This window comes from Cavia porcellus, unplaced genomic scaffold (assembly GCF_034190915.1).
Source record: "Cavia porcellus strain 051 isolate PalLab524CR breed Dunkin Hartley unplaced genomic scaffold, mCavPor4.1 scaffold_6, whole genome shotgun sequence".
Taxonomy (NCBI): Eukaryota; Metazoa; Chordata; class Mammalia; order Rodentia; family Caviidae; genus Cavia; species Cavia porcellus.
In genome coordinates, this window is record NW_026947489.1 from 90,019,342 (window position 1) to 90,047,192 (window position 27,851).

A 27,851-nucleotide genomic window follows, 5' to 3' on the forward strand; every position below is an offset into this window, starting at 1 on the left:
GCTTTTTGGGGGATACAGATGGATAGGTAGAACTGCTAGGTCATAAGGAAATTCTGTTTAAATCCTTGGGGAACTGCCAATCTTTAGTACCTTTTTTTCTTGGTCTTTTTCCCTTTTATCGGTACCGGGAATCGAACCCGCGACTGCCTGCTTGCAAGGCAGGCACTTATGCCGCTGAGCTAAATCCCCAGCCCCTCTTTAGTACCTTTTTAATGTGCAGCTCTTTAAGTCGGTTTATACCTACTATCCCCAGTTCTTTTTGGTGAGCTTAATATGCCTGTAAATTATCAAGGGGTTACTCTCCAGGTGGGAGCATCTCGTTCTGTTAAGCAGATGAGCCTTTATGGAACTCAGAGAGCAGAGTGTTTTGAACTGACATGGAAGACAGGGACTTTCCAACAGTTCCAGAGCCCTTACAGTGGCTCAATAGTTTCAGATTTTACTTTCTCCTAGAAATCTTTAACCAAGATAAAATGACATAAATATTTTTCTTTCTTTCAATCTTTTTTGAGACAGGGTCTTTTTTTTTTTTTTTTTTTTTTTTTTTTTTTTTTTTTTTTGTCTTTTTCCTTTTTTATCGGTACCGGGGATCGAACTCACAACTGCCTGCTTGCAAGGCAGGCGCTTATGCCGCTGAGCTAAATCCCCAGCCCCGAGACAGGGTCTTGTTATGCAGTTCAGGCTCACTTTGTAGCCCAGGCTGGCCTCAAAGTTGCAGCTATTCTCCTGCCTCAGCCTCCCAAGTGCTGGGATTATAGGCATGCACCCTGTGCCTGGCAAGAGTTCTGTCTTTAATGATGGGAAGCTGCCGCTCCCAGGAGAGTCAGCATGGAGACTGAGAGATTCAGGCTCTGGAAGGAGGCATGTGTAGAGTAAACTCTAAACCCAAGGTAAAATGGTAAAACTTCCTTGCAGTGCTGGAGACCCTGGGTCGGTCAGGGGAGCCCTGGGCCGACCAGGTTTTCCTAAGCTGCTTCAGCTCTTAGGAGGGCAGTGAGACGTGGTGCCAGGGAGAGGCTTTCAGAAGCAGCCTGGTAGCCGCGCCTCCGTGCTCCGTGCTGATGCCAGGTGTGCCGGCTCTGCTCTCTTCCAGCCAGCGTCCCGTGTTCAGTGGCCTCAGAAAAGTCAGCATGTAGGCCTCAGCCGCCCCAGGTCCGGCGTACTTTCTCCCTGGACACCATCCTCAGCTCCTACCTTCTGGGCCAGTGGCCACGAGAAGCAGATGGGGCCTTCGCCTGCTGTACCAGTGACAAGGCCACCCAGGTAACTCGGTGCTCTGCTGGCGGGGTCAGGATGGGGGAGGCTGGCTGCGGGGGCCTCTCGCCAGTACCAGAGCCTTTGCTCCTGGGTTTGGGTTGTACAGGCACCTTTTCATCTGCTGTTCACCAGCTCATCTGTTTATTTTTTATTTTTTATCATTCTAAGACAGGGTCTCGCTATGCAGTTCAGGTGGCCTTGAGCTCACTTTGTACCCTCCAACTTGGCAATGATCCTCCTGCCTCAGCCTCCCAAGTGCTGGAATTCCAGGCATGTACTGCCACACCTGGTACCAACTTTTTGCAACCTTACAGGACTATGAATTTGTTTTCCACAAACTGGTGGAAGAAAGGGATCAAGCTGGATTTTTCCTTGGCTTTTTTTTTTTTTTTTTTTTTTTTGGCTTTTTCTGTTTGGATTTTTTGGAGATACAATCTCTATATGTAATTCAAGCTGGCCTTGAACTCATTATGTAGTCTAGGCTGGCCTTGAAATCATGGTGATCATGCTGCTTCAGCCTCCTAAGTGCTGGGTGACAGGCGTGTGCCACCGTGCCTAGCACTTAGTATTTATGTGTGGGTAGTCAGCCGTGGACTCTGAGATTTAGCCTTTGGACGATGAGATTTACCTTAGCTTCCCCTGTGCCTGTTTGAGTCCCATGGAATCCAGGTTTCTCTGGCACGATCTTCTCATTAAGAATGGAACAGACCACTTGTCAGCTTTTGGATAAAATAGTGTTAACCTGAGCCAGGAATCCCACCCCCCATGCAAAGTTTTCTGAAGCTGTTTCTTAATCGGATTGGGGCGTTCAACATTCTTAGCTGCTAAGTCGGTGAGAGTCAGGCTAGCATTTCAGCGCAGTCTAAGCAGATTGCTGTTCCAGGTGGAAACGGGGTGCGGGGGTGGGGGGAAGAGCCCGGGGTACAGAGTCAGCCCCCTACCCACCTGGGGCGAGTCAGACGGACCAGCGCTCCTCAGCACAGGCTGGGGTGTGCCCGCTCTGCCTGTTTGGGAGGAGGGGTGGCAGCCAGGTGCCAAGCACCCTGTGTCGGTCACCCTACATCCTATCGCTTCGTTATCTGTTTTTTGTGACGTCCATTTTCCAGTGTTATTAATGAGCCTGTTCTTGGCATGCTGGAATGAAGGCTAAGGAAATGGAGACAAGCTTTGGCCTCCCTGAGCCCGGATTCCAGTTCCATGAAGGCCAGGGAACAGACGGCCAAGGGATGAGATGGGGCCAGATGTCTGGCAAAGTTGACAGGAAGAGGGTTCTCCCGGGAATACTCCACCTTGAACCAAGACAATTGTAAAACAAGTTTAAATAACAAGTTAAAAAAAAAAAAAAATCAGTGGCCTTCTGCAGGCCATGGCGGCGCCTGCCTGTGATCCCAGCTCTCAGGAGGCTGAGGCAGGAGGATCACAACGAGTTCAAGGTCAGTCTCTACTCTATAGTTCAAGGCCAGCCTGTACTCCACAGTTCAAGGCCAACCTGAACTACATAGCAAGACCCTGACTCTAAACAGAAGTATCGGTGACCTTCTTTAGAGATCTAAAGAGTGTGAAGAGAAGGGAGAACACACACCCGGTGGCCGATGGAGTAGGCTTACTTTCTGGGAGCCGCAGGATTTGTGCTTTGTCCTTTGTCAGGTAGTGTAGGCTGTACTTTTTCCACATGGTACTGGCTCTCTCTCTGCTCAGATCAGATGACATCTAATTAAAGAGGGCTTCCTGGAAGAGCAGGCTGGAGTTTGTTTCGAACACATCGGCTCACTCCCTTTGTCACAATGGTAGCCCACCTGTCCCCGCCGCTGTGGTTTCCTCCTGCCAGCCTCCAGGAAGTCGCCAGCCCACTCCTCAGAGTTTTCTGTCCCGAAGTGCAGGTTGGCCTCGTCGGTCCCTGGCTGGGTGAGAACCTGGGCTCCAGGCTGTGTGTTTTCACTCGGGCTCCAGCTGCAGGCCAGATCTGTTATGTAACGAGTCTGGGCTGCTTGCCACTGCGAGACAGAGGTCAGCGATGCGCCTCCATGGGTCTGGTAGGGCCCCGACACACAGCTTTCCTCCTACCCCAGGATGGGCTCCAGCCCTCGAGGAACTCTTAGCAACCTGTCAATATTGTGGCCGCTGCAGTGGGTGGGAGAATTCTCGGCGGCGCAGGCATCCAAATCAAAACATGCACGCGGCCCATCTTTCTGTCCTGCTCTTCTGGGAATTTTCTGCTTCTAGGTTTTGGGCTGCATTCAAATTCCAGCTTGAGGTCCCTGGCCTGGCACAGGCTGCCTCCTGGGCATGGGTATGACACTGTAAAGGCCCGAGGCATGCGGGACACCTCCCTGCCTCCCCCAGAGAAGATGGAGATGGGAAATTTTAGGAGGGGGATACAGCGAGGGTGGACAAGGGAAGAGGGTGCAGGACCTTCCAAAGTCCGTGAGAAACATGGTTTACAGGGGCGGAGGGATGGAACCCAGGGCTTTACTTATGCTGGGCAAATGCCCTGTACCTGAGCTACGTCCCTGGACCACTGAAAGCTTTTAAGCTGTTAAAGATGAACAGGTCTCAGACCTTTCCCCAGTTGCTTTGCGCGACAGAGGGTTGTCCGTCCTCCTACCCCGCCTTCCGCCCCTTCTCTTCCAGCCACAGCGGTGTCGGTGGTGTCGTAGGTGGTTCATTGTCTGCTTCCTCCACCATAGCTGGCCAGCAGCTCCTGCTCTGAGCCCCCACCCCTGACTGCAGTCGTGGCCAGCAGGTGTGTTTGGGGACTTGGCATTCCCGGGGGAGCAGACAGGCCCTGCAGTAGGGTCAGAGCCATGGCTGGGGTCATTTGGACAGTCCCTTCCTCTGAACCCCTTAGAATGAGCCAGGGCACTGCCCACTGTGAGCCAGTTTCAGACCCAGGGAGCAAGCCCGGAACACCTGCCAGTGCCTAGGCTTTCTGTGTATGAGCCATGCAGCCTCTTCAGAGGACAGGAGAAGCTTCCAGGGTCACAGTTCCTCCATCGGTGCCTATCCCAGTGTTGCCAATGATCCTTTCCTGGGTGGTTTTTTTTTGTTTGTTTGTTTGTTTTTTGAGTCAGGGTCGCACTGTGTAGTTCAGATGAGCCTTGAAATCACTATAGCCTAGGCTGGCCTCAACTGTGTAGCAATTCTGCCTCAGCCTCCCAAGTTGCTGGTATTCCAGGCATGCACGACCATACTAGGCTTCCTGGCTGTGTTTTAAGCTCCTAGGCACAGAGGTCATCCTCAGATAATTCACTCCAACATGGAGAGCTGGGCTCCTGCATATCTGGGCGTGTGTGGATCTTATTTGGGAAGTTGGTCCTGCTAGGCAGAAACACTAGGAAGCCTCCATTTGTAGCATGAATATCAGCACCACTTGTGATGGGGGATGCTTTTTCAGCCCACCTGTCCACAGGTCAGAGCCGGCAACCAAGTCCTTTAGTCAGGCTGCTCCTGGCGGCTGAGTTGGGGGTGGCAGTGCACCCCAGTGCTATGCTCGCCCGCTCCCTTCTCACTCTGCAAAGTGTTTGCATCTCTGTGCGCTCTACTGGAGGGAGGAAGTGGTCTCGCCACAGCTGGGTGACTGTTTGAGCAGAGTTCCCCTCTGCTGTCATCCTGCCCAAAGACAGGCCCCTGGGTGCCAGCCCTGCCCAGCCCTGCCCCTGTCCTCCCCAACCCCAGTTTCCAGGTCTGAGAACACGTGAACCCTTTGGGAAGAAGAAGCCTAAGTTCTCAACAGACCTCGGGCCCCTGACTCTGAAGGCCCGAGGGAGAGGTGGGCATGCTGGTGTGGGGGGACATCTCCTACCCACGTGACATCTTTTCCCTACTTCCCTAAGCCCGTGCCCCAGCATTCAGCCATGACACGTCAATTCAGTATGACCATCACAGAACTTTAAAAAATGTTTTTGTTTGTGGGTGCGGGGGCCTGGGCTCCGAGCCTATTTTCCAAACTGGCAACCAGGACCAGTTGTTCAGCAAATATTTGAAACTGGGGCCATGATGGAAAATCTGAGGTTTCCCTGTCAGCGGAAGGCATGGCAGCCTTAGCCACCTGTAGCTGGAGTTCTTGGTGCCAGCCAGCGGACCACCCTCAGAGCCTCTCCCTGCCTTAGTGTTTGGCCACAGTCCTAAGGGTTGTGTTCCCACAGAACTGGAGCACATCATATAGTCTCCAACTGGGTGCCACACTGGGCCCCCCACAGATGTGATGTCCCCAGAGCCAGCCCTGTCTGTGTGGGGAGCTTAGGTGCCAGGGACGCTGAGGGAGGTCTCACTGCCTCTGCTCACGGGGTCCACATGGAAATTTAGCTGGGTCAGAGGCTGAGAAACCTTTGCTGCTGTCTCCAGCTCCATCCTTCAGCTGCTCCTTGCCATAGCGGGCAGCTTTTTGGGAAGCCACCCTTTGCCCCCTGGCCCAGTGATCCTTCCACAGGTTGCTCTGGGACCTTAGAATCCCAGGCCGTGTCAGTGTAACCATGTCCAGCGTTGTACAATCCAAGCATCGGTGGTACAGCTGGCTGCTGCCACTTGAAGGTACAAAGTGGCCCACGTCTCCCTCAGCTGCTGCCCCTGGGTCACGGTGGGACCTGAATTGCTGTTGGTGCCTGAGTCACCTTGACAAGAAGGACCCTTTTTGTTCAAGATCTGCTCTGCCTCCCAGGGGTCACCTCAAATGACCACTCCAGGCTGCCCTGCTGCCTGGCATGACCCTTTCCATGGCTGCCTCTTTAAGGGGTAGCTTCCCGGGGAGATCTTGATCCCGATATCTATGGTGAGGAGGGTCTTGTCCTACTGGAGCACTGGAAATAAGGGGCATAGTTCCCATTCGATGTGCCTGGTCCAGTGGAAGTGGGGAAAGCCCACACCTGCCTCAGCAACTTGAGGTGCACATGGGAACAGCTGCAGATACAGGATATCCTGCCAGGTCAGGGTTCGGAGGCTGAGCTCACACCCTAGACTTAGTGGTTTAAAACAGTAGACGTTCATTCTCTCGCAGCTCTGGGGACTAGAGGCCCAGCTCGGTCTCAGCAGGCTGGGAGGTCAAGGTGCCGGCCAGGTCACATGTTCCGAGCATGCTCCTGGGAGAGTCTGTTCCCTGCCTCTTCCAGCTTGCAGGGCCACCCGCCCTCCCTGGCTCATTGCCCATATGGTCAGTCCAGTCTCAGCCTCCCTGGTCACGTCGCCTCATCCTCTTCCCTGTCTGTGTGACCCCTCTGCCTCTGTCTTACAAGGACACTTAGAATTGGCAAATGGCCTTTAGAGCCCACCCAGATAATCCCAGAACCATCCTCCCATCTCACGATCCTTAGCTAAATCGTATTTGCAACCACTTTGCCATATAAGGTAAGGTTTATGGGTTTTTGATATCTTTGGAGGCTCCCCCCCCCCATTTGTTTATTCAGGGGAATTCAACAGATGGTTGAAGGATTAGGAAAAAAAAATAGTGATCTTATATGCTCATTCTGCAACACACCAGTTCTACTTGGTTCCGCTTCATCATCTTTTGATATTTTTTCCTATATCATTTTATAATGAAAAGAACCAATATTATTACCAGTAGGGATCGGGAAGCATCAGAGCCTGCTTGCAAAATCCCGAAAAGCACAGAATTGAAAATGAAAAATCATCACCACAGTATGGACAGTTTTCAACCTGTCACACTGAATGACCGGGGATCAAATGTGCGACCTTGTACTTGCCAGGCAGGTGCTTATGCCGCTGAACTACATCCGTAGCCCATTCCCTGGCAATTTAAGTTACATGCCCCTGTCCAGGATCCCTGTCCCCTTTGTGGTTGTGTTTTGTTTCTCTCTAACACACATCACTGTTTTAAGCTGCAGCCCCCCACACAGTGTGAACTCTAGGCGCCCAGGGATTTTTGTGGTTTGGGGCATTATTGGGTCTCCTGCATCTGGAGCAGGACCTGGCACGCTGCATGCATCTAGCACATGTTTATGAAGTGCATGATTGGCGAACAGCCTGAGCCCATCCGCACAGAGGGGACACGGGGCAGAGGAGCACCCAGCCCAAGGAGGCAGGTTAGGACCCTGAGGATGAGACTCGGGGACAGCCCAAGAGATGGTCATTCTCGGTGGAGAGACCAGGCTTAGAGGACGGGTCCGGAACAAGGAACTGAAGATGAGTTTGCCTGGGCAAGACAGCCCCTGAGACAGGGGAGGGAGGCTGATGCTCAAGCCTGGGGCAGCTGCTAAGACAAAGCGCCTGCCCAAGCCATGCCTCTGCCCAGTGGGTAAGTGGGCAGCAGTGTCTCTAAGAGAGAAGTGGATGGCTGCCTTGGGGGAGGAGATGCTCCCCGCTGCCCTAACTTCCACACTTCCCTAAACTCCTGTGCAAGCCCATATGACTTCTCCTGCTCCACTTCTGTGTCCCAGCAGAAGTCTGCAGAGATGGCGGTTGCGGGTAGCAATCCATGTGTGGCTGTTTTTCTCCCTCGCCACCTGCGAGCTCAGCGTTTACCCAGGGAGCAGGAAAGGCACCACCTTCATTCATTGTGTGTTGTCCTCTCTGTTCTGTGACCTCTCTTCTGGGGATGACAGGCTTGCGTGGGACTCAGGGGTTGGACTACTGAGCTAGTAGTTCAGGTGTGGCTTGGTGCACTGGGAAGGGAGGGGGCTCCGCATCTGCAGGGTCCAAGTGGCTGCAAGAAGGTGGCTCCTTCCTCCCTCAGCTGTGCATTCAGCCACCCCCGCTGAGGCTCTGACACCCGGGTTCCCAGAGACACGGGCATCCCGCACCTCCAGGGCACGTGCTCACACTAGCACAGGCATGGGACGCCAGCACCGAGGAGAAACTTAGGCCGAGGTTGTCTCCTCACCTTGGCCGTGTCACAAAACCCTGCTCAGTGGACAGCTGGGAGCAGCAAGAGCCAGGGGCTGGATCCCCAGCGGCCCCTCTGGCGCAGCTGTCATGGCACTGAGCCGGCCACTGTCACAGTGTGCCTTGCCCTGCCCACCAAGCTCCTCTTGCAGCTGTTGGTAGTGACTAGTTAGCTGTGTCCCCTCCGCCCCCCCTCCCGTTTGCAGCAACCTCCTGGGGGAGGTCAGCAGATCTCTTAGAGGAGCTGGTTCCCAGGCCCTCGGGTTTTTGGCAGCCTGTGCGCAGAAGTTAGAGGGGAACTGGTCCCCCTGGGGCGCTTGCCTCGGCCCCTCCCTTGGAATGGAGGCAGGGGTGTTCGTCCTGGGAGGGATCTGGGCCTCTTTGACCTCATGCTTGGAGCCAGCAGCTTCCTCCCTCGGTGGGAGCTTGGGAAGTGGTTCCGCAACTCCCCTCTCTCTGTCTTGGCCCATATCTTTGCGCAGCAGGGGGAGGATGACGGGATGAGAGCGCTTCCCCTGGAGGGCCATGGTGGGCCAGGCCCAGGAGAAGCAGTAGCAATGAAGCTCAGCAATCAGGCTGGCTTCAAAATGCTGGCCTCCTCCTTTCTGAAAAATGTCTCTTTTCTGCGCATTTGGGGGGACTTTGGGGTCTCCATGCTCATTCTGTGTGCAAAAAGTGATCAAGCACTGAGCAGTAAGGCGCCTGTGCTTCACTGGGAGATGGGACGCCCTGGGAGTATGTGCTGACCTTTTTCCTGTTTTACCAAGTACGTAAAACTGTCCAGGGGTCGTGTGTGGTAGCTTGTTTCCTTAGGCTCCCAGGTCCCAGGCCTGCACTAGGCACAGAGAATAAGAAACACAAAGGGTGTCGAACCGGTGCTCCTTGGAGCTGGGTAAGAGAAGAGGTGGTGTCTATCCCCATTATGGGAAGCACTTGGAGTATGGGGCGGCCTAGTATCTGTACGCAGGTCAGCATGGAGAAGAGAGGAGTTGTCCTGTCAGGCTACCACGATAATATAAACCAGGAAAGGCTACGCAGGTGGCTCCGGCTGCTCCTGGGAGGAGAGCAGGCTGGGCCTGTTCGGGGGAGGCGGAGCAGACTCCAGAAGGAAGCCGTGTCCACTTCCTGGGCCTGCCTGCTGGAGCTGTCACTGTGCTTTTCCGTTCTTTGGATGGCTGGGGGATGGTGGTTACCAGACAGGATCTCCCAATGGAGCTGAGTCTTGAGCTCTCCATGTAGCTCAGATTGGCCTCAGCCTCCCCAGTGTATCACCACCCCTGGCTAATGTCACTGTTTTCTCCATGCAGACACCCCTGTCCTGGCAAGAGCCAGAAGGTGAGCGGGCTGGCTCCTGCACACACAAGCGTTCGGCGTCCTGGGGCAGCACAGACCACCGGAAAGAGGTACCCGCCCGCTTGGACTCCCGTGGCCCACGTGGCCACCTGTGCTCCAACTACTACAGCATGCCAGGCCTCTGCTCTAGAGGGCGACCAAACTCACAGCCCTGCGCCTTCCCAGCCCCGTGCTGAGAGAGATAGCAGCTGCTAGGAGCCCAGAGCCTCCTCGAGGGAATGGCCTGGCCACAGCCAGGGCCAGGGTGGGAGGCGCTGTCCGTGCAGATCAAGCGGTGGTTTGGTGGCTGGAGGAAGCCAGGGAATGAGTCCCTGGGGATTAGAATCCGCCCCGCCCGGCCTCATTGACTACTTAACTATTCACTAGCCTGATTTCTCAAAGAAGGGCATGCACACTTGGTCCTCATCCTCCTTTGGCCCCAGGGGGGCAGCAAGCGTTGAGGCTGAGTAGAGAAGGCCTTTGGCTGGGATTCCAGAGCTCCAGAGCTCCAGAGCCACTAGTTCCTCTGATAGCCTCGTGGCAACTCCTAAGAGGGTCACTGCCAGGACTCACCCTCAGCCCCATCCCCTGCCTCACTGCTAAGAAGAGTAAAAAAATATGAAGTAGTTACATGCAAGTGTAAGAGGTTTTTTTTTTTTTTTTTTTTTTTTTTTTTTTTTTGAGACAGAGTCTTTCTATGTAGTTCAGGCTCACTTTGTAGCCCAGGCTGGGCTCGAACTCATAGCGATCCTCCTGCCTCAGCCTTCCGAGTGCTGGGATGACAGGCATGCACCATCATACCTGGCTATTAAGAAGAAATTTTTTTTTTTTTTTATTGGTACCAGGTATCGAACTCACGACTGCCTGCTTGAAAGGCAGGCGCTTATGCTGCTGAGCTAAATCCCCAGCCCCAAGAAGAAATTTTTAAAAATACTTAAAATCAGGGCTGAGAATTTAGCTCAGCAGCATAAGTGCCTGCCTTGCAAGTGTGCAGTCATGAGTTGGATCCCCAGTACCAAAATAAAACTTAAAATCTTCCGTGATGAGAGTGGGCAAATTACTCACACTTGGGGCAGGGTTCATGGCATGAGTCATTGTAAAGCTCAGTGGAGAAGCACTTTCTCAGCCAGGAGTAGTGGTGCATGCCTGTCATCCCAGAACCCAGAAGGCTGAGGCAGGAGGATCACTGCCAGTTTATGGCCCGCCTAATCTACACATTGAATGCAAGGTTAGCCTGAAGTGTGTGGTGAGACCTTGTCTCAAAAAACAAAAGAAAAAGGTGGGCATGGTGCACACACCTGTTACCCCAGCACTTGGCAGGTCAAGGCAGGAGGCGTGCCATGAGTTGAAGGCCAGCCTAGGCTACAGTGCAAGTTCAAGGCCAGTCCAAACTCCCTGATGAGACTCTGTCTCAAAAAGAGATAAACAAAACAAAGAAAAGCCCATTCTACAAAGCTGTGGTCAGAAGTTTCCTGGCTGCGGGCAGCGGATCTCCCCCCACATTCCCTGGAAGCTCTGCTTTGTGTGGCTCTGCTCCCCTGAGCATTCGCCAGTGGTGGGTAGGAACGCCCTGACCTGCCCACCTGTGGACAGGTGACAGAGAGGGCATTCAGAATTGGCACAGGCTATGGGCACCTACTCAGGACGTCTTCTTTCTAGAGAGCTGGTGCTGACATAGTGTGGTCAGCTTAAGTTCCGTGTCCCTTTTGTGTCCCTGCATGGACCCGTGGGAGAGCTACCCCTGGGAGGAGGGACCTGGCAGCCTTCTGTGTTGCTTCACCTGCCCCTCCTGTCCTTTTGTCTGTCTGTCTGGCTGCCAGATCACCAAGCTGAAGCAGCAGCTGCAGCGGACAAAGCTGAGCCGCAGCGGGAAGGAGAAGGAGCGGAGCTTCCCGCTCCAAGGGGACCACACCGTGCGGGGGGCGCTGAGGGTAAGTTTTGTGTCGCCCTGTCCTGCTCCCTGTCTGCCTGTGTCGTTCATGGAACTCTCATGAGTCTGGCAGCCCCACCACAGAGCACGCTTTTGTGGCCATGTGGGTGACCAGGTGGCATTTTAGTTCAAACATGCGTGGGAAGGGCTCCTCGAGGTGAGGTTCCGTACGTCTGTCCCAGCCCTGTGTATCTGAGACAATGACTGAGACAGTGACCACCTCCGAGCACCCTTTCCTCACTTGGTCCTGATGCGTGGGGGTGTGTGGTTGCTGTCCCTGATCAAGGTGGATAGCGGGGCAGAGCTTGGGAGCAGGTTTCAAGTGATCATTTCCATCGCCCCCTCCTCAGGCAACCGCTCCCAGCTTCCCCTCGGGGGCCACCATCCTGCGACTCAGCCCCTGCCTGCACAGGAGCCTGGAGGGGCTCAACCAAGAGCTAGAGGAGGTGTTCGTGAAGGAGCAGGGAGAAGAGGAGCTGCTGAGGGTGAGTGGTGGCCGTGCCCTGAAGACTGGTCTCTCGGGCTGTGGCTGCATAAACAGAGACCCATGGGCCGAGCTCAGGGACAGAACGACTGGCTGAGTATACCCGAGGAAGGCCTGGGGTGGCGAGCGGAGAGCAGGGCCCTCAGCCAGGACCCTGCAGCACGCTGAGCCTCGCTCTTCAGCCAAGCTGCCCGCTCATGTTTGGAGTCCTCGGCACTGTCCCCCAGGGTCCCCCACCCTATGGCCACCTTGCCACTTCATCCCACTGTCCCTACCTGGTGATACGCACCCATCCTTCATCCTTGGTGCCTGGTTGCCCTGTGTAGCCATGTCCTATGCCACTTCCAGGCTGAGTTCTGTGCCACCTTTTCCGCAGTCCAGTGGGGAGCACCAGTCAGTATTCATGGAGCTCTAGCACACACACACCTCAGTTTATGATTCACCAACTGGTTAATTTTTAACTGGGTATATGCAGGATGTCATGTACCCCCAAACACATGCATACCGTGTAGCGAGCTGGGGGTCCAAATACCTAGCTGCTCGTTCTGACACGACACATAGCACCGGCAATATCCTGGTGCCTTGTTCTGATGTGTCTGCCCGTATGTGTCACCTGTGTGTCACCCCAGAGCCCAGCACACACAAGATCCCTGCCTTCTTTGGACTCACAGGTAAGTATGATTATCATGGGTGGCCCCCTGGCATGGGAAAAAACAGGGTGTTACAGAAGAAGCAACTCCCTAGATAAGAGGAGAGGCAGGCAGTGAACGTCTTGAGGAGATGGTGTTCAGTGTTAACTGTGAGCTGGAAGAGCAACTGAGAGGGAGGGCGAGGAGGACACCCTCCGAGTCATTGCAGAGCCGCAGGCCTGAAAAGTTGAGGGACTGAGTCTCCCCTTCCTTCCTCATAGATCCTGGAGGTCCCTGATGGGCACCGTGCCCCAGCTCCTTCCCAGAGTGGCAGCTACGATCACTCCCTCCTCCTCATGGAGCCAGGTAACCCTGCCAACTCTCCCTGCCTGCTGCTGGCATCCCCCCAGCCCTCCGGCAGGGCCAGCCGTGAGGACCACCGGGGTGCCGCTGAGGAGCTGGCGTCCGTCCCCAATGACAAAGGTAAGGCTATGGAGGCTCCACAGAAACCCAGAGACCCCAGCTGTGTCCATAGGAGCCACTAGAATGTCTGTGCGTTATCTTCTTTCTGCACACTATAGCAACCATAATAATGGCCCCTTTATGTTCTGGCTTGTAGTTTATAAAGTTTCTGCACCCACACTTCTACTTCCCCCACACCCCACAGCCTGGTGTTTAGGGCTGAAGTTCAGCCTGCGATAGCAGAAAGTTGGGGCACCCCTGTTCCTGTGTGCCCTTGGCTCACTGCAGCCCCGGGAGGTGGGCTGGCCAAGGGCATGGGCTCGGGACACAGGGAAATAGGGCATGGGCTATAAAGGAATAAACAGCGCACAGACAGAGTCAGTGTTCGCAACCCAGGTGCCGTACATTGGCTGGGGGGAAAGCGAGAGGAGTTTTATAGAACCTCCAAGTGGGGCTGTGCAAAGTTTGCTCTTCGGAGCTGGGACAGCGGTGCTGGCTGGAGGGAGGAACTGATGTTAGGACTGCAGCATGGAGAAGTGGCAGTGTGCACTGGCAGGGCAAAAGCAGAGCGGAAGGGACAGGGGGAAAAGTTCTTTAGAGCTGCAGACCCCACCTGCCTCCTGGGAATTGGTATGTGTTTCTTTTCTCATCAGTTCAGCTGTGTATTAGTATTATTATTATATAGATAGAGGTATATTTGTAAGCAACCTCAAAGGTTTTCGAAGGCACAATGTGAAACAAACCACCTCTTTGGTGGAGTGTCTCCCAGCCTTGCACTGTGACACCCAAGAAAGCAGACACACAGCCCCTCGTCCCCAGCGCGCTCAGCCCCTCTCTGTCCACAGCCTCCTCTCCGGGTCCCCCGGCCTCCCTGGAAGACGGCAGCCCATCTCCCGTCCTCACCTTGGCTGCCTCCCCGCAGCCCAACCGCAGCTACGTCTTCAAGCGCGAGCCCCCCGAAGGCTGCGAGCGGGTGCGCGTGTTTGAGGAGGCCACGTAAGTAGCTCCCGTGGGCGGCGTGGGAGAGGGGGAGACCAGAGGAGGGAGCCCGTGAGACCCGGCCGCCAAGCCCTGCACAGCCTTGAACTGTCTGTACCAAGGTATTGTCTGCATCCGATCAGCTCGGCAGCTTTTCCGTGATCAGACTTGTTGACATTCCCTCTTCGGAGCACTTAGATCTGTGCTTATCCTTATCTCCATAGAAACACGCTCCCTGCCCACATGCCAGCTGCAGGGGCAGGGAGAGCTGGGCAGGACAAATTCCCAAAACCCAAGCCCTTTGTTTCTTCTATTTTTCTCCACTCCTGAAAAAGGTGGGAGACTGTGCCAGCCCGGCATCGGAGAGGGAGATAGGCAGACAGACAGACAGACAGACAGCACACATGGCTAGCCCTTCATCCTGTGGTGCAGCCATTGAATGTCATGCACTCTGACAGAAACTTCCTGTCCTGACAAGTCAGGGCTGTAGAAGATTCTAGAACCCCATTGAGTACTTCAGGAGCCGGTTCTCCTGTGGATTCTTACGCCTCTCTCCCGCTGGCAGAGAACTGCAGGGTGGGCTGTCCAGAGGGTCACACAGCCCCCAGAGTGTTGTCTTCTGGCATGATCTTCCCCAGGGCAGATTCAGCCTGGAAGCTGTGGTTTCCTGGAGGCCAGGAAGTGTAGCACGGTGTGTCAGGGAAGCCGTAGCTGGCACTGGGTTTCACGAGTTGAGGGCACCATTTGTTTGTTTGTGTTTTCTTTGGTACCAGGGATCAGACTCGCTACCTCGCATTTGCCAGGCAGCCGCATATGCCACTGGGAGCGATCCGCCACCTGCAGAGGCTTTGTTAGCTGTTGTCACTGCTGCCCCGTACCCCGCCCCCCCCCTCCCCCCCCCCGGCCTTGGGTCTCAGTCCTCTGAGGAGTGGGGAGGGAAGAGGCCAGCTCACGTGGCTCAAGCCGACCTGGGCTCCTGTGCTGTCTCCCTGCATTAAGTGGTCACCAGTGGGCACTGCTGGTAGAAACTATTGCTTGTCCCGATTCTTCCCCAGACTCCTAAACCCAAGGTCCCGGGGATCAAACTCACAACCTAGTGCTTGCTGGCCAGGCACTGAGGCCACTGAGCCAAGTCCACAGGCCCCCAAAAGCCCTCTTAAAGTCATCTTCCTGCCTCTGCACCCTCCCTGTGAGAGAGGTGGTGATCCCTGGGAATTTTCTAAGACACCCAGGGTTTGCTCTTTGCAGCTCGTGAGCTCAATTTGTTTATCCAACTTTCCCGCTGGAAAGTCCATGTGGACAGTGGGTCCTATATTTTCCTCTTCTTAGTAGCTATCTCCTCCAAGCCACTGGATTTCCCAGGGCAGGAGTTAGCGTCATGCTGGCAGCACTCACATTCCTGGGGCGTTGCTTGGTCTCCCCACCCTCTATAGAGCGACCTCTGCCTGGTGATCCTTGCGCTATGGAGACTCCATCCCCGCACAGCCCTGGCACCCCATGCCACCTCTTCCCACTCTCTGCAGATTTCTATGCTTCTTACACCTCAGTTTTTTATTTGGGGGCCTTGAATTATTAGAATTCTAGGATTAAAATGAAAATGAATGTACTGATCTGTGCAGAGTATATTGTTCTTCATACAGGCTGCACATCAATAAAAAGTAGAAAAACGGAAAGGGCCAGGTGTGGTGCGCGTGTCCCTATGCTAGCACTTAGGAGGCTGAGGCAGGAGGAGTGCCCTGAGTTAAAAGAAATAAATAAAAAGGAAGTAGTCAATGGGTCCTGTTAGTGACGGTGCCACCTCCCCACTGTGTCTGTTGGAAGCCTCCCTGCCAGCCAGCCACTCTTCCTCACCGTCACAGGATTTCACTTAGGGACTGGCCGACCAACCTCCTTTAGCCTTCCATTTCCCCCAGGTGGTCAGAAAGGCAGGGTTGATTTTCCCACATTCAAGGTGAGGCAGCCATGGCTAAGACACAAGGTGAGCTGGGACCTGGGTGCCTTTCTCATGACGCCTGGTCAGGCTTTACTCCTTTGCCTTGCGAATGTGTTCATGAATTAGATTCCTGAGGCCCATAGAGATTTTTACCCTAAGGGGACATCTGGCAATGTCAAGAAACAGCAAGGACAGGGTACTGCTGGTATCCAGTGGGCAAGGCCAGGGATGCCACCAAACATCCTGAAACAGGCAGAACAATGCATCTGCACTCTCGCCCCGTGACCCAGAATTTGCCACCTGCACCCCAAGCACGCTGTCCACAGGGCAGAGCTCCGCCTTAGGCCCAAGGGTCCTAGAATGTCACCGTGCCTGGCTCTGCCCTGAAACCCCGTCTTTGCATGGCAAAGGTTGCTGGTATCTTCTGGAATCGCAGCATTGGGAAGTTATCCCTTCTGTTTTGAGCTGAAGGGTATTTCCTGTGGCTTAGTCCAAGTTTAAAACAATAGAAGCCAGGCCTGCAAGCCCAGCACTTAGAGAGGCTAGGCAGGAGGATGGAAAGTTCAGGCCCAGCCTGGGCTACTTAGTGACTTAGCAAAATCCAGTCTCCCAGTAAAATAAAAAGGGGCTGGGGGCGTAGCTCAGCGTGAAGGTGCTGGGTTCAGTCTCTAATACCAAAACAAAACGAACACATTAGAGACCCGAGGGGTCTGAAGACCTTAACCTTTCATTTTTTGGCCGAGTTACCACCCTGTATGGCCAGAGACCCAGCTCCCCTGGCACCTGCTATGGCAACATATCTCACCCTAGCTCACCGGCTGTTTCTCTGTGTACATGTGGGTCTGTGTCTCTCTCCACCCTCCAGGTCCCCTGGTCCTGATCTGGCCTTCCTGACTTCCTGTCCTGACAAGAACAAAGTCCATTTCAACCCGACCGGCTCGGCCTTCTGCCCCGTCAGCTTGATGAAGCCCCTGTTCCCCAACATGGGCTTCATCTTCCGGAACTGCCCCTCCAGCCCGGGCTCGCCCCTCCCCCCCGCCAGCCCCAGAGCACCACCTCGGAAGGATCCAGAGGCCTCTAAGGCCTCCCCACTGCCATTCGAGCCCTGGCAGCGCACCCCACCATCAGAAGAGTCTGTGCTTTTCCAGAGTTCCCTGGTGGTCTGAGGGGACACCCATCCCCTCCCCCCATGGAGACCAGTGCCTTGGTGGCAGGCCACATTAGCTTCCCTAGCTGGGGGATGGAGAACCCCCTCCCTCTTGGCCTTCGAGCACTTTCATTTATTGTGTCAAAGCCCTGGGTCCTCTTTCTGATGGACACCAGCCCCTGCGCATTCGAGGGAACCTGCCTTCTCATTCGAAGCTGGTGGCTTACAAGCCACACTTGTGTCCCCACCGCTTCCCTTCCTTGGTGGACACTCAGCCAGAAGACCTGGAGTCCCCTATCTACCACCCCAGGGTGTGAGTCCATATGACTTCTAGGAAGCTCTTGTCATTGTCATGGAGGAAGCTGGCGACAGATTTCCTTCCCTCGCCACTTCCAGAGACAACAGAAGAGCAGACCAGAAGACTGCAGCCCCGTCCCCACGCCTTCCTCTTTGGAGGAGCTGACCAAAGCGGCCATAGACGGCCAGAACACTTGACCAGTTCAGCTGCTGACAAAGGGGGCAACCAAGCATTTTCCCAAGTGGCTTTCTCATCTCACGTTCACCCAGATTAAAGATTGTCTTAAGCAGAGCCCAACCCCAGGTGGGCAGCGAGGAGAGGAGGAGCTGGCGTTCCTCTCGGTGGCAAGTGGTGGCTCTGCACCCTCTGCCTGCCCTAGGGCTGGGCTGGATTAGAAAAAATGCCTATTTTTCTTGTATCAATGTAGAAACTCTATTTTCTCCCAAAGACACTATTTTTGCAGCTGTTTGAAGTTTGTATATTTTCCGTACTGCAGAACTTACAGAAAATTGAAGAATGTTAATGTTCGAGTTTTCTTATCTTGTGTTTAGAGGTTGTTTGCAGATCTTGATGTTAACAGACCAAATAAATAAATAAGTATTCCCAGCAGCTTGAGGTTCTGTTAAATATCTCAGGTGGGAAGAGTGGAGTGGAGGGGGAAGGGTAGTGTACTGATCTCTTCCCCTTGTTTTCGAGGGAAAGAGCCCTTATTTAACACATAATTATGCTGGTCTGGGTGCTGGATGATGGACACCATGCTCCGAGATGGAAAGTGTGGTGTGTCCTGGAGGAGTTTCCCATTCTTCCATGAGTTTGATAAAGTCTCCTAGGGACAGGAAATAATGAAAGGGAGAGACTGGAGGGGGTATTAGAGACCAAACTCACGACCTTGCACATGCCATGCAGAGGCTTGTGCCACTGAGCTACATTCCTGGCCCAATGAAAGGGAGAGACTGCGATGTGTGTGCTTCCTGCACAGATGAGGGGGACAGAACCAGGGAGTGGCATTCAGCTGGATCCTCTTGGCACAGCTTTAGGGGAGGTTTGAACCCTTTTCCTCCTGTCTCAGTGAGTACCCACAACAGTATGTGGCTCAGAGGGCACAAAGAGACCTTTCTTGTCCTTTTGCAGGTCTCTGTCTGGTACTACACCTGTTAAGAGCTGCCAGGCTTTGGGGAGAAATGGGATAACCACCCCCACCTTCTGATAGTGCTTTGGAGTTTACAAAACATTCTCACAAAAGATTATTCTCCTCACTGTATGAGTGGAAACCGGACCGCCTCAAGGGCAGTCATGACCAGTGCAGGTGACTTGTCTCTCAAGACCTCAGGACAGATCCCTGGCCAGACTGTCCCAGCCACCATTCCCTGGCTTGATAAAGCACCAGATGTCACCTTAGGTGCTTCCCATGAAATGTCATTAAAACATGGCAACCATCTAATGAGAGAAATGTGGTAAGTCACTAGTAATGAGGAAAAGTCAGACAGATAGAACTAACTTTCCCCAAAAGACAGATATAAAGTGGAAGACTAGGACTAGAAATGATCATTTGAATCTGTTGCCCATGTTTCTAACCACAGCACCCTCCTGCTTGTCATAGTCCTGTTAATTTCACACTTGGAAACTTGATTTAGAGGTCAAGTAAACTGAGGTCCCAGCTGGTTTAAAAAAAAAAAAAAAAAAAAAAAAAAAAGATCTGAGAGACTGGGGATTTAGCTCAGTGGCATAAGCACCTGCCTGGCAAGTATAGGTCATGAGTTTGATCCCCAGTACCAAATAAATAAAAAGCAGATCTAGGTCTGGAATCCAGGTCTCTCACCAGCCACTGTTTGGCTTTCTGGAGCTGCTGGCTGGTTCAGTAAAATAAGCCACAGGACAAGATGGCAAATGTGTGGGGTAATGCCCTCTCCTCCCATGAGAAAGAAACTGGCTGGGGACAGACCCTGTCTCTCTTACCCTTGCCTCCCCCCATGCTGTCTTGCCTGCCCCTAAAGCCTTCATGAGTCAGGCTCCAGGCCATGGGTGTGGTGCTGCCCAGCGTTTCCTTCCTTTGCCTGAGGCTGTGCCAGAGGAGCAGGACGCTGGAAGAGCTGCCCGAGTCCAACGGGCGCCCGAGAACTGGGCCCATGATTAAGGTGGGGAGAGACGCTGGAGGTTTGGGTTTTGAGATGGCAGTGAAAAGATCCAGGGGCACTCTGGCCCTGGCAATGCGTCCCTCTAGATGGAGACCCAACCCTTGGGGCACTCCAAAATGGAAAAAAAGCACCTGAGGGTTACAGGGCACGCCCAAAGGGTTTGCTTCATTGTTGGTGAACTGGAAGTCCTCGGAAAAAATTCATTTAAATAAGTTTGTATTTCCCCTTCCAGGATGCGAGGAAATAAGATCAGAGCTGACAAAGGTTAACGACTAATACCTTCAATTTGCAAGGCACAATTTACAGTTTTATAAAACTCTCATAGACCTCAATTCATTTAATCAGATCAGTGAAGGGACGGCAGGGGAGGGGGCTGTTACTAGTAACCCTTAGCTCATAGGTGGGGACATCTACGGCTCGGAATGTAGGCGACACGTATAGGTTTGCAAATGTCTTTAAGTGACAAGGGTCCTGACCTAGCAGAAGCTTATCGCATCTCTTTTGGGAACCTAAAGATGCGGCCGAGGTGGAGTTATGATGCTGGGTAGCAGCTAGAGGGCGCCAAGGCACCGTTAAGAATTTCTTGGCGTTAGGACCCAGCAAAAGCCTGGCGGCCTACTGGTGTAAAGACAATTTGATTTGCCTGGCACCTCCTCCTGCCTGCCCTACTGCCTCACTTTGGCCCAGCTCAGCCAATTAGTGACCTCCACATCCTTATACGTCATCACTCCACGCCCAGGTATTGCCTAAGTCACCCCACCGACTCTGGGTCAGAGCTGTCCTCAGAGTTGCCTGATCGGAAAATGTCGAAGGGGAGGCCATGACCTCAGGACAGCTGACACTTTGGCCACCAGGAATGGCGCCAAGGGCTCACAGCCAGTCTTTTTACCTAGAAAATGGGTTTCTGGGTTTTGAGGCGTTTTCCTCTTGTCAAGCCTGAGCTGGCAGTTCGGGAGGTGGCTGCTGGGTCCTATTGCGCGGCCGTCTCATGCAGCTCCTATGAGGCCCCTGCCGCCGGTCGGCGATGTCCGCCTGGAGCTGTCCCCCGCCCCGCCGCCGCTCCCGCTGCAGGCTGTGAGCGGGTCTCCGGTCAGCTCGCCTGGGCGTCCCATGGCCGCTAGCAAATCCCTAGTGCCCGACCGGCTGCGCCTGCCACTCTGCTTCCTGGGTGTCTTTGTCTGTTATTTCTACTATGGGATCCTGCAGGAAAAAATGTGAGTGAACACCCGGGTGGGAACACGGACACTCCCCCGCGTCCAGCCCCCTCTGCCAGGCTCGGTGTCAGGACTCTCGCCTCTGGTACCGGGCTTTCCTGTCGTCCTTCCGCCCGGGTCTCTGGCTCTACTGGTATTCCGCTACCTTTACATTCTGAACTGAGCCTCCCCATAATTAAAAAAATGCTAGCGTTGCCCGCTATGGTCTCGGGACCTGGTTGTTTTTGTTCCTTTAGCTGTTTTAACCCTTGTTGGCTTTTAGATTCTGGGACTTTTACCCCAAGCAGGTTTTTGTGACCTGAGCCGGCTCCACTTTGGAAGAAACTTCCAAATGCCCGCAGACGTTCTTTCACCCTTGGGTTTTCTGCCTAGCTCACATACCTCCTTCTGCTGGGGTACTTTATCGGCTTTATGGATATTCTTCCTCTAACCAGTGATAATAGGCTGGGATATATCTAGTTCCTAGATCCAATGAAATCAGTCCACTTTGTGAATGAGCTCAATACCCTTACCAATTCTTCGTACTGCCAAAGCAGCAAGATATTTCCAGTTTTCAGTAGCTCTGGGGATGCTAGGTGACAGTGAGTGAAATGTATTGCTTTCTTCTTGCCCCTTTGTTTCATTTTAGAACAAGAGGAAGGTATGGGGAGGGAGCCCAACAGGAGACGTTCACGTTTGCCTTAACTTTGGTCTTCATCCAGTGTGTGATCAATGCAGTGTTTGCCAAGATCTGTGAGTATCTAGACAGTAATTTTCTGGGAAGTATCCTACCCTCCTGCCACTGTTCGTGTTGGGCATTGATTCTACCTTGAATCAACTGATGAGGTCTTAAGTTTCGTGACCCCCACCTCTGTTTAAACTATAAAACTAACGAATTTGAAGTGAGATTGAAATGTTATTTTAAAAATTAGACCAACTGGGGCTGGGGATTTAGCTTAGCGGCATAAGCGCCTGCCTTGCAAGCAGGCAGTCGTGAGTTCGATCCCTGGTACCGATAAAAATGAAAAAGTCCAAAAAATATATAAATAAATAAAATAAAATAAAATTAGACCAACTTTTGAGTCAGAAGTGTGTGGAGAATCGTTTTCTATGGTCCAAATTTCCATTGAGAGTACTTAAAACATTTTTCCCTTTGTGCTTTTGACTTTGTGCATCAGCTTCAAACACGTTTTGAACTTTCTTTCTTCCCTGGAGACTAACAGCTGGGATGAATCATCTCTTATTCCTGCATGAGACCTCCACCTCTCTCTGCATGTGATCTCATGGCAGGCTTAGGTGGAAATGGAGAATTGAATAACTTTCAGAGATTTCTAAGTCTAGGAAGACACAAAAAGCTCTTGTCTTATTGGACAGACAAGTTCCTTTCATACAGCTTCAACTTTTGCTTAATAGTCCATCTTAGCTCCACCAGGTTTCTCTTGTACATTTTTTGTCTTCTCCTAGTGATCCAGTTTTTTGACACTGCCAGGGTGGATCGTACACGCAGCTGGCTCTATGCTGCCTGTTCTGTCTCCTATCTGGGTGCCATGGTGTCCAGCAACTCAGCACTGCAGTTTGTCAACTACCCGACTCAGGTGAAGCCTCAGGGTGGGACGAGGGTTGGCTCAGAAGCTGTTTGAAAAAGACTAAGGGGTTTTGCCTCAGGCCTGTGACTTAAATAAGTAAAAAGGAACAATGCTGGGAGAGTATATTTGAGAAGCTGGACTTTAGTGGTGGGGTGGGTGTTGACAGGGCTGCTTCTGAGGCTGAGGTCCCTGGTGTCAGCCCTGTACTTGCTCACTTAATGTGGTACCTAGCACAGTTCCTAGCGCATCACAGATGCTCAGAAATTATTTGCTGGCTTTAATTTCAGGTCCTTGGTAAATCCTGCAAGCCAATCCCAGGTAAGCAGAAGAAGCTGACCTCCATCTCCTTTCCTCACCTTTCCTGGAGTAAGCTCTTTCCCTGTGCTAGAACTCCATACCCTGCTGGATTTCACCATCCCATTATAACGCTCTCCAGGAACTTTTCTCTAGCCCTCCCCCCTGCCAGCCTGTCATCTGTCATTCATGCCACTTCCGTGCTGTGCACAGGCTGATAATTTTCAGAGGGAGCTAGAGACTCAGTCTGCTGCATGTGGGCAGTCATTACTGGTGTCCGTGTGACTACGGTCATCACATTCTCTTAAGTTCCATTTTGGTGATCAGTTTTTTCTCTCAACTCCTTTCCACACCCTTGCCTACTTCGTTCCTGGACTTTTACCTTTGTTCCCTGTGTTTTCCTCATACTGCACATAGCCCTGTTGCTGTCACCTTTGTCTGGGTGCCAGCCTGCCACTGCCCTCTTCCTTTCTGTAGCTCTTTCTCAGACATTCTTTTTTGCTCAAGTCTTTTCTTGGCTCGTGGGAAAAGCGTACCGGGGTCATTGATGCCTGTGTCTACCTGAATGCTCCTCTCTTTTTTCCACCTCCTGTAGTCATGCTCCTTGGGGTGACTCTCCTGAAGAAAAAGTACCCGTTGGCCAAGTACCTGTGTGTGCTGCTAATTGTGGCTGGAGTGGCCCTTTTCATGTACAAACCCAAGAAAGTCATTGGGATGGAAGAACACACGGTCGGCTATGGAGAGCTGCTCCTGGTATGCGACCCTGCTGGGGAGCGCAGCTTTTTCTGGCAAAGTTAACCAGGGAGGCAGCTAGGCAGTCAAAAGGCCAGCTGCTGTCTCAAGGGACATGGTGTGCGTCTTGTCCCCGTTTCTGGTCTCTGCTAAGATCATGATGGGAAGCTTGAAATATTTAACTCAACTCAGCTCCCTATGTGAGGAAGAGGTCACTCTGAGTCCTATATGCAGTTTCTCTTGTGACCTCACTGAGCCAAGAAGCAAGGGACGGTGGGGCTCCCTGTGGCTTTCCAAGGGGCATGGGAGCCGGCGGTGAAGACAACCCAAGCAGAGCCATTACTTACGCATTAGGCACTGTTCTAAGTGTTCTGTGTGTTAACTGATTAACTTTTATGCACTCTTGACACAAGTAGTATTGTGTCTACTTTACAGATGACAAAACTGAGGCCAGACAGGTGAAGTCACTTACCATGATTACAGCCTATTTAAGGGGAAAGTCAGGATTCTGGCCCAGGCAGTGCTCCAGTCTGTGCCTGTACACTTTCCTCCAAGCTAGCAGTAACCTTGGCGCCTGTAACAGAGGAAGTACATGGCTCACTGCAGCCTGTTTCAGACCCTGACACCAGCTCAAAAGCAGTATGTGTGGAGGGGCTCGACTCCCAGCTCTGCTCTGCATGTGGTGTTATAGTCAGCATTCACTGAGGCCGTCAGGCCAGAGCCTGGGGAGGGACAGCTGGCGTGGTCTCTCCCTCCTCTATCGGACCAGATGGCAGCTGTCCGAGGGCTCTGTCGTTAGGCAGTGGCTTTTGGAGGAGCCTGAGGGTGGGAGTCCTGTGTCCTGGGTCCAGGAGGGCCCTGGTGGCCACCTCGTCACAGTCTGCTTCCTTTGTTTCCCAGCTGTTATCGCTGACCCTGGACGGGCTGACGGGCGTCTCCCAGGACCACATGCGGGCACATTACCAGACAGGCTCCAACCACATGATGCTGAATGTCAACCTCTGGTCCACGCTGCTGCTGGGAGCTGGTAAGTGGCACCATGCTGATCTTCCTGTGGGGCATGGGGGCAGGCAGGCTGTTCAGGCGCAGCTGCCCCCTCCTCCCCTGCGGGTGCTGACCTTGCCCAGGCCCAGGCTCTCATGAGTTCCGTGCCCTTCTCTCCAAGCCCTGAAAAATAACCCCAGGTGAACTTGGGACAGCGCAGGGGCTGCCTGCTGCCTGTTACTTAGACAAAAGGGGTGGACCTGTGCTCACTGTCAGGGAAGCAAAAAGCACGGTGTCTCTGAGACTTCCCTCGCCCGAGGCAAGCAAGGCACTGATGCGGTGCTCGTAGGGAACAGTGACGCGTACAGCGAGTGCCACTGCAATGTGTGTTTCCTCTGAAAACAGTGTCTCCTCACTTTCAGCTCTAGGCACACGCAGGAAATTTTTGTGTGTGGCACAGGCACCCTGGGCTTAAAGGAGGGTGCTGCTGTGGCCCAAGATGACCAGCACCAGGTGCTTCCTTGAGCCAGAGATGTGTGGGTGGCTGTCTCTACAGCACCCACGGGCTCTGCTTTTCCCTGTCCCTTTGGGAGAAGCAGCTCATTAACCCTGAAGCCTGTCTCATTTAGTCTCTTCTATCAGGAAAAAAAAAAAAAAGAGCCAGCTTGGTGGTGCAGGCCTGTAATCCCAGCACTCCGGGAGGCTGAGCCAGGAGGATCTTGAGTTATATCCCAGCCTGAACTTGTGACTTAGTGAGATCTTGTCTCAAAAAATAAAGTCTGGGGATGTGGCTCAGTGTGAAGACTATGGGTTCAGTTCCTAGTGCTCCCCACGAATACATGTGTACGTGTATACATGTACCCACATGCACACACATGCATTTGAGAAGGATGTGTGATGGGAAGATTCACACTTCGGCACACACACCTTCCCATCCCAGCCTTGGGCCTCGGGCGTGCACTGCCTCACCTCCTGCCACCAGCAAAAGGGGTGCTGTTCCCTTTGGACGTTGCCTTTTAGGGATCCTGTTCACTGGGGAGCTCTGGGAGTTCTTGAGCTTCGCCGAAAGGTACCCAGCCATCATCTACAACATCCTGCTCTTTGGCCTGACCAGTGCCCTGGGCCAGGTGAGTTCCTGAGAGGGGACAGCGTGGCCTTCCCAGCCAGGAGGCTGGCATCATGGACCTTACGGAGTGAGCCTCAGCAGTGAGCCTGACCCCTCCTCTCACTTCCAGAGCTTCATCTTCATGACAGTTGTGTATTTCGGTCCCCTGACTTGCTCCATCATCACCACGACTCGCAAGTTCTTCACCATCTTGGCTTCTGTGATCCTCTTCGCCAATCCCATCAGCCCCATGCAGTGGGTGGGCACCGTGCTTGTGTTTGTGGGTAAGTAGCGCCCAGAGCTGCAGGTGCGGGCCATCCAGAGGGACAGTACTGGTGTGATAGTTTTTGTTCCTCAAGTGTATTTGTGTATCTATAAGATTTATATTATAGATTAATTTTAGAGAAAACTTAAAAAGAGCCAAGGAAGCGCAGGTGGGGTGGCACAGTCCCATAATCCCACCAGTCAGGAGTCGCATGGGGAGTTCAACGCCAGTCCATACTGCAAAGCAGAGTCTGTCCCAGGAAACAGAAATAACAACGAAAGGCAGAGGAGCCATCCTTTGTAACACAGCCCTCTTAATATAACATTCAGTTCAGTGGTTTCCTTCCAGTCCTGAGCAGAGCAGGGTTATCACGATCTTTCTGCACCTCCTCATACTGTTCTGGGTGAGCAGAGAGGACAGCTCAGAAAGTTTCTGCGTGCGTGTGTGTGTGTGTGTGTGTGTGTGTGTGTGTGTGGTGCTGAGGGTCAAACCCAGCAATGTTCCACCACCGGGCCACACCCTGGCCCTTTTTACCTCTTCTCCAGCGGCAGGCTTGCTAAGTTGCCCAGTGAAGCCTGGAACTTGGAACCCTCCCAGGAAGCAGGAGTTCCAGATGTGCCCCACTCCGCCCGGCAGCCTAGAAATTCTGACTCTTCAAATTTCTTTCGGTCTTACTGTCTATTTTATCTGTAAATATCAGTCAGGATCTTGATGGGTTTTTCTCATTTGATACCATTCTGTTGTCTCTGAGGGAAATTTTATTTTACTTTATTTTAAAGAGAATAAAGCCAAAAAAATAAAACAACAATGCCAATCAAAACAAAACAGTGAAAGTGATACAGGACATCAAACGGGATATTAGGAAATCAGTGATGGTTACCATAATGCCTCCTGTTATCTTCAAAATTGCTGCCCAAACCATCAGACATAGTAAAATCAAACAAAACAGAACAGTATTGGATTTCAAAAACAAGACAGAAGGAAATCCCATAGCTGCTGTACTGCATTTTGCTCTCCTCTCAATAGATGCTCAGACTGCCGGCCTCCGGCCTGCAGAGTCACCAGATAGTACCAGCATTAAGTTGTTTTTGTATCTCAGTTGCTGTCAGTTCAGCCTGCCCGCCAAGTCAGCTGATTGCTTTGTCCGGGTGGGGAGATTTCTTCTTTGAAATCGGCTTCTTGTTTCTCCTCTGAGACACACGCAGCTTTGCTTTTTTGCTTTTTTTTTTTTTTTTGAAACAAGGTTTCACTATGTAGTCCAGGCTGGCCTTGAGCTCACTTTAGCTCAAGCTGGTCTTCAACTTGTGGCAATCCTCCTGCCTCAGCCTCCCAACTACTGAGGTTACAGGCACATGCTACACACCTAGCTCTGAAATAATTACAAAAAGATACTATCCAAAATGTATGTAAAGCCCCAATTTTGAAGAACCCCCGCTGACTCTCATCACTGGTAGATTTCATCCGCCCCTGGGAAACTAAGCCCATTTTCTGCTTTCTGTAGGTCTCGGGCTGGATGCCAAGTTTGGGAAGGGAGCCAAGAAGACATCTCACTAGGAAGGAGAAGCTGCCTCCACTCCAGAACACTTGGGCTAATCTCCTGGCGGCGCCAGCTCCTGGGAAAGTGGACTCAGTAGTGAAGCAGAACTGGGTTCCAGTCTTCTCCTTTTTTTTTTTTTTTTTTTTTTTTTAAATCAAGAGAAACAAAATTACATATTCTAAAAAAAAAAAAACCAAAAAAACACACTTGGATTATAACAAGACGCGTGGGCAGTCTCTGTTACGGTGCTGGGCACTGCCTAGTGCAGACACAGGGTGCAGACACCCCAGCTGGAGGCCCTGACCCCAATGCGCCTGCATGCGGAGTGTTGCCAAGCGGGTGCATCTCTGGAAGCTGCGTGGGACAGGGTGGCACTGGAACCATGTCACGCAGTTCCGGGGGCCTCTGCCTGCACTGAGAGCCAGGAGTTGTAGGAATCGCTCCTCTTCAAGCTCGGCCAGGCAAACATGAGTGCTGTGTTCTCTCCAGAAGCACCTGGAGGCTGGGGTGAAGTGAGCCTGGCGGGTCAAAGTCTGCTGGCTCCTCCAGGAGATCTGGGCTCGGAGGGTGAGCGGCTTCAGGAGGTCAGAGCATGCACTTTTCTTAAGTCCCTGCCTCCGTGCCTCCGTCTGTTCTCAGGCCACCTGGTCCCCTCCAGGGAGGCTGGATCAGACCCTCCTATTCCCCTCCCCCTTCAGCTACTGACATGTCGCGGTCCTCTGCCATCCTGGCTGTT

General features: G+C 52.8%; 2 protein-coding genes across 5 annotated transcripts in view; both read left to right on the forward strand.

Annotated features, from left to right (window-relative positions):
- Positions 1-17,893, forward strand: part of Fam117a (family with sequence similarity 117 member A) — a 40,565-nt gene extending 22,672 nt beyond the window's left edge. For 2 of the 3 annotated variants that reach the window (XM_023563860.2, XM_013149548.2), the window contains exons 2-8: positions 1,094-1,263; positions 9,399-9,494; positions 11,244-11,354; positions 11,704-11,838; positions 12,748-12,949; positions 13,774-13,924; positions 16,705-17,893. In XM_023563860.2, the coding sequence (XP_023419628.2) occupies positions 1,094-1,263; positions 9,399-9,494; positions 11,244-11,354; positions 11,704-11,838; positions 12,748-12,949; positions 13,774-13,924; positions 16,705-17,005 (1,166 nt within the window). In that variant the 3' untranslated portion in view covers positions 17,006-17,893. Of the gene's footprint in view, positions 1-1,093; positions 1,264-9,398; positions 9,495-11,243; positions 11,355-11,703; positions 11,839-12,747; positions 12,950-13,773; positions 13,925-14,679; positions 15,580-16,704 lie in introns of those variants that run through there. The other variant, XM_063251372.1, reaches the window with a different exon arrangement.
- A 2,441-nt stretch (positions 17,894-20,334) lies between these two features.
- Slc35b1 (solute carrier family 35 member B1) lies at positions 20,335-27,336 on the forward strand. Of its 2 annotated transcripts, none has more exons than XM_003466879.5 (9): positions 20,335-20,633; positions 21,262-21,365; positions 22,077-22,207; positions 22,486-22,516; positions 23,088-23,245; positions 24,125-24,251; positions 25,229-25,335; positions 25,444-25,597; positions 27,080-27,336. In XM_003466879.5, exons 1-9 carry the CDS (start codon positions 20,419-20,421, stop codon positions 27,130-27,132), a joined length of 1,080 nt encoding a protein of 359 aa, XP_003466927.2. In that variant the 5' UTR covers positions 20,335-20,418; the 3' UTR covers positions 27,133-27,336. The 2 variants fall into 2 exon arrangements, with proteins under 2 accessions (XP_003466927.2, XP_023419629.1); XM_023563861.2 differs by having other exon boundaries at positions 20,618-20,633; positions 22,102-22,207.
- The last annotated feature ends 515 nt before the right edge of the window (positions 27,337-27,851 follow it).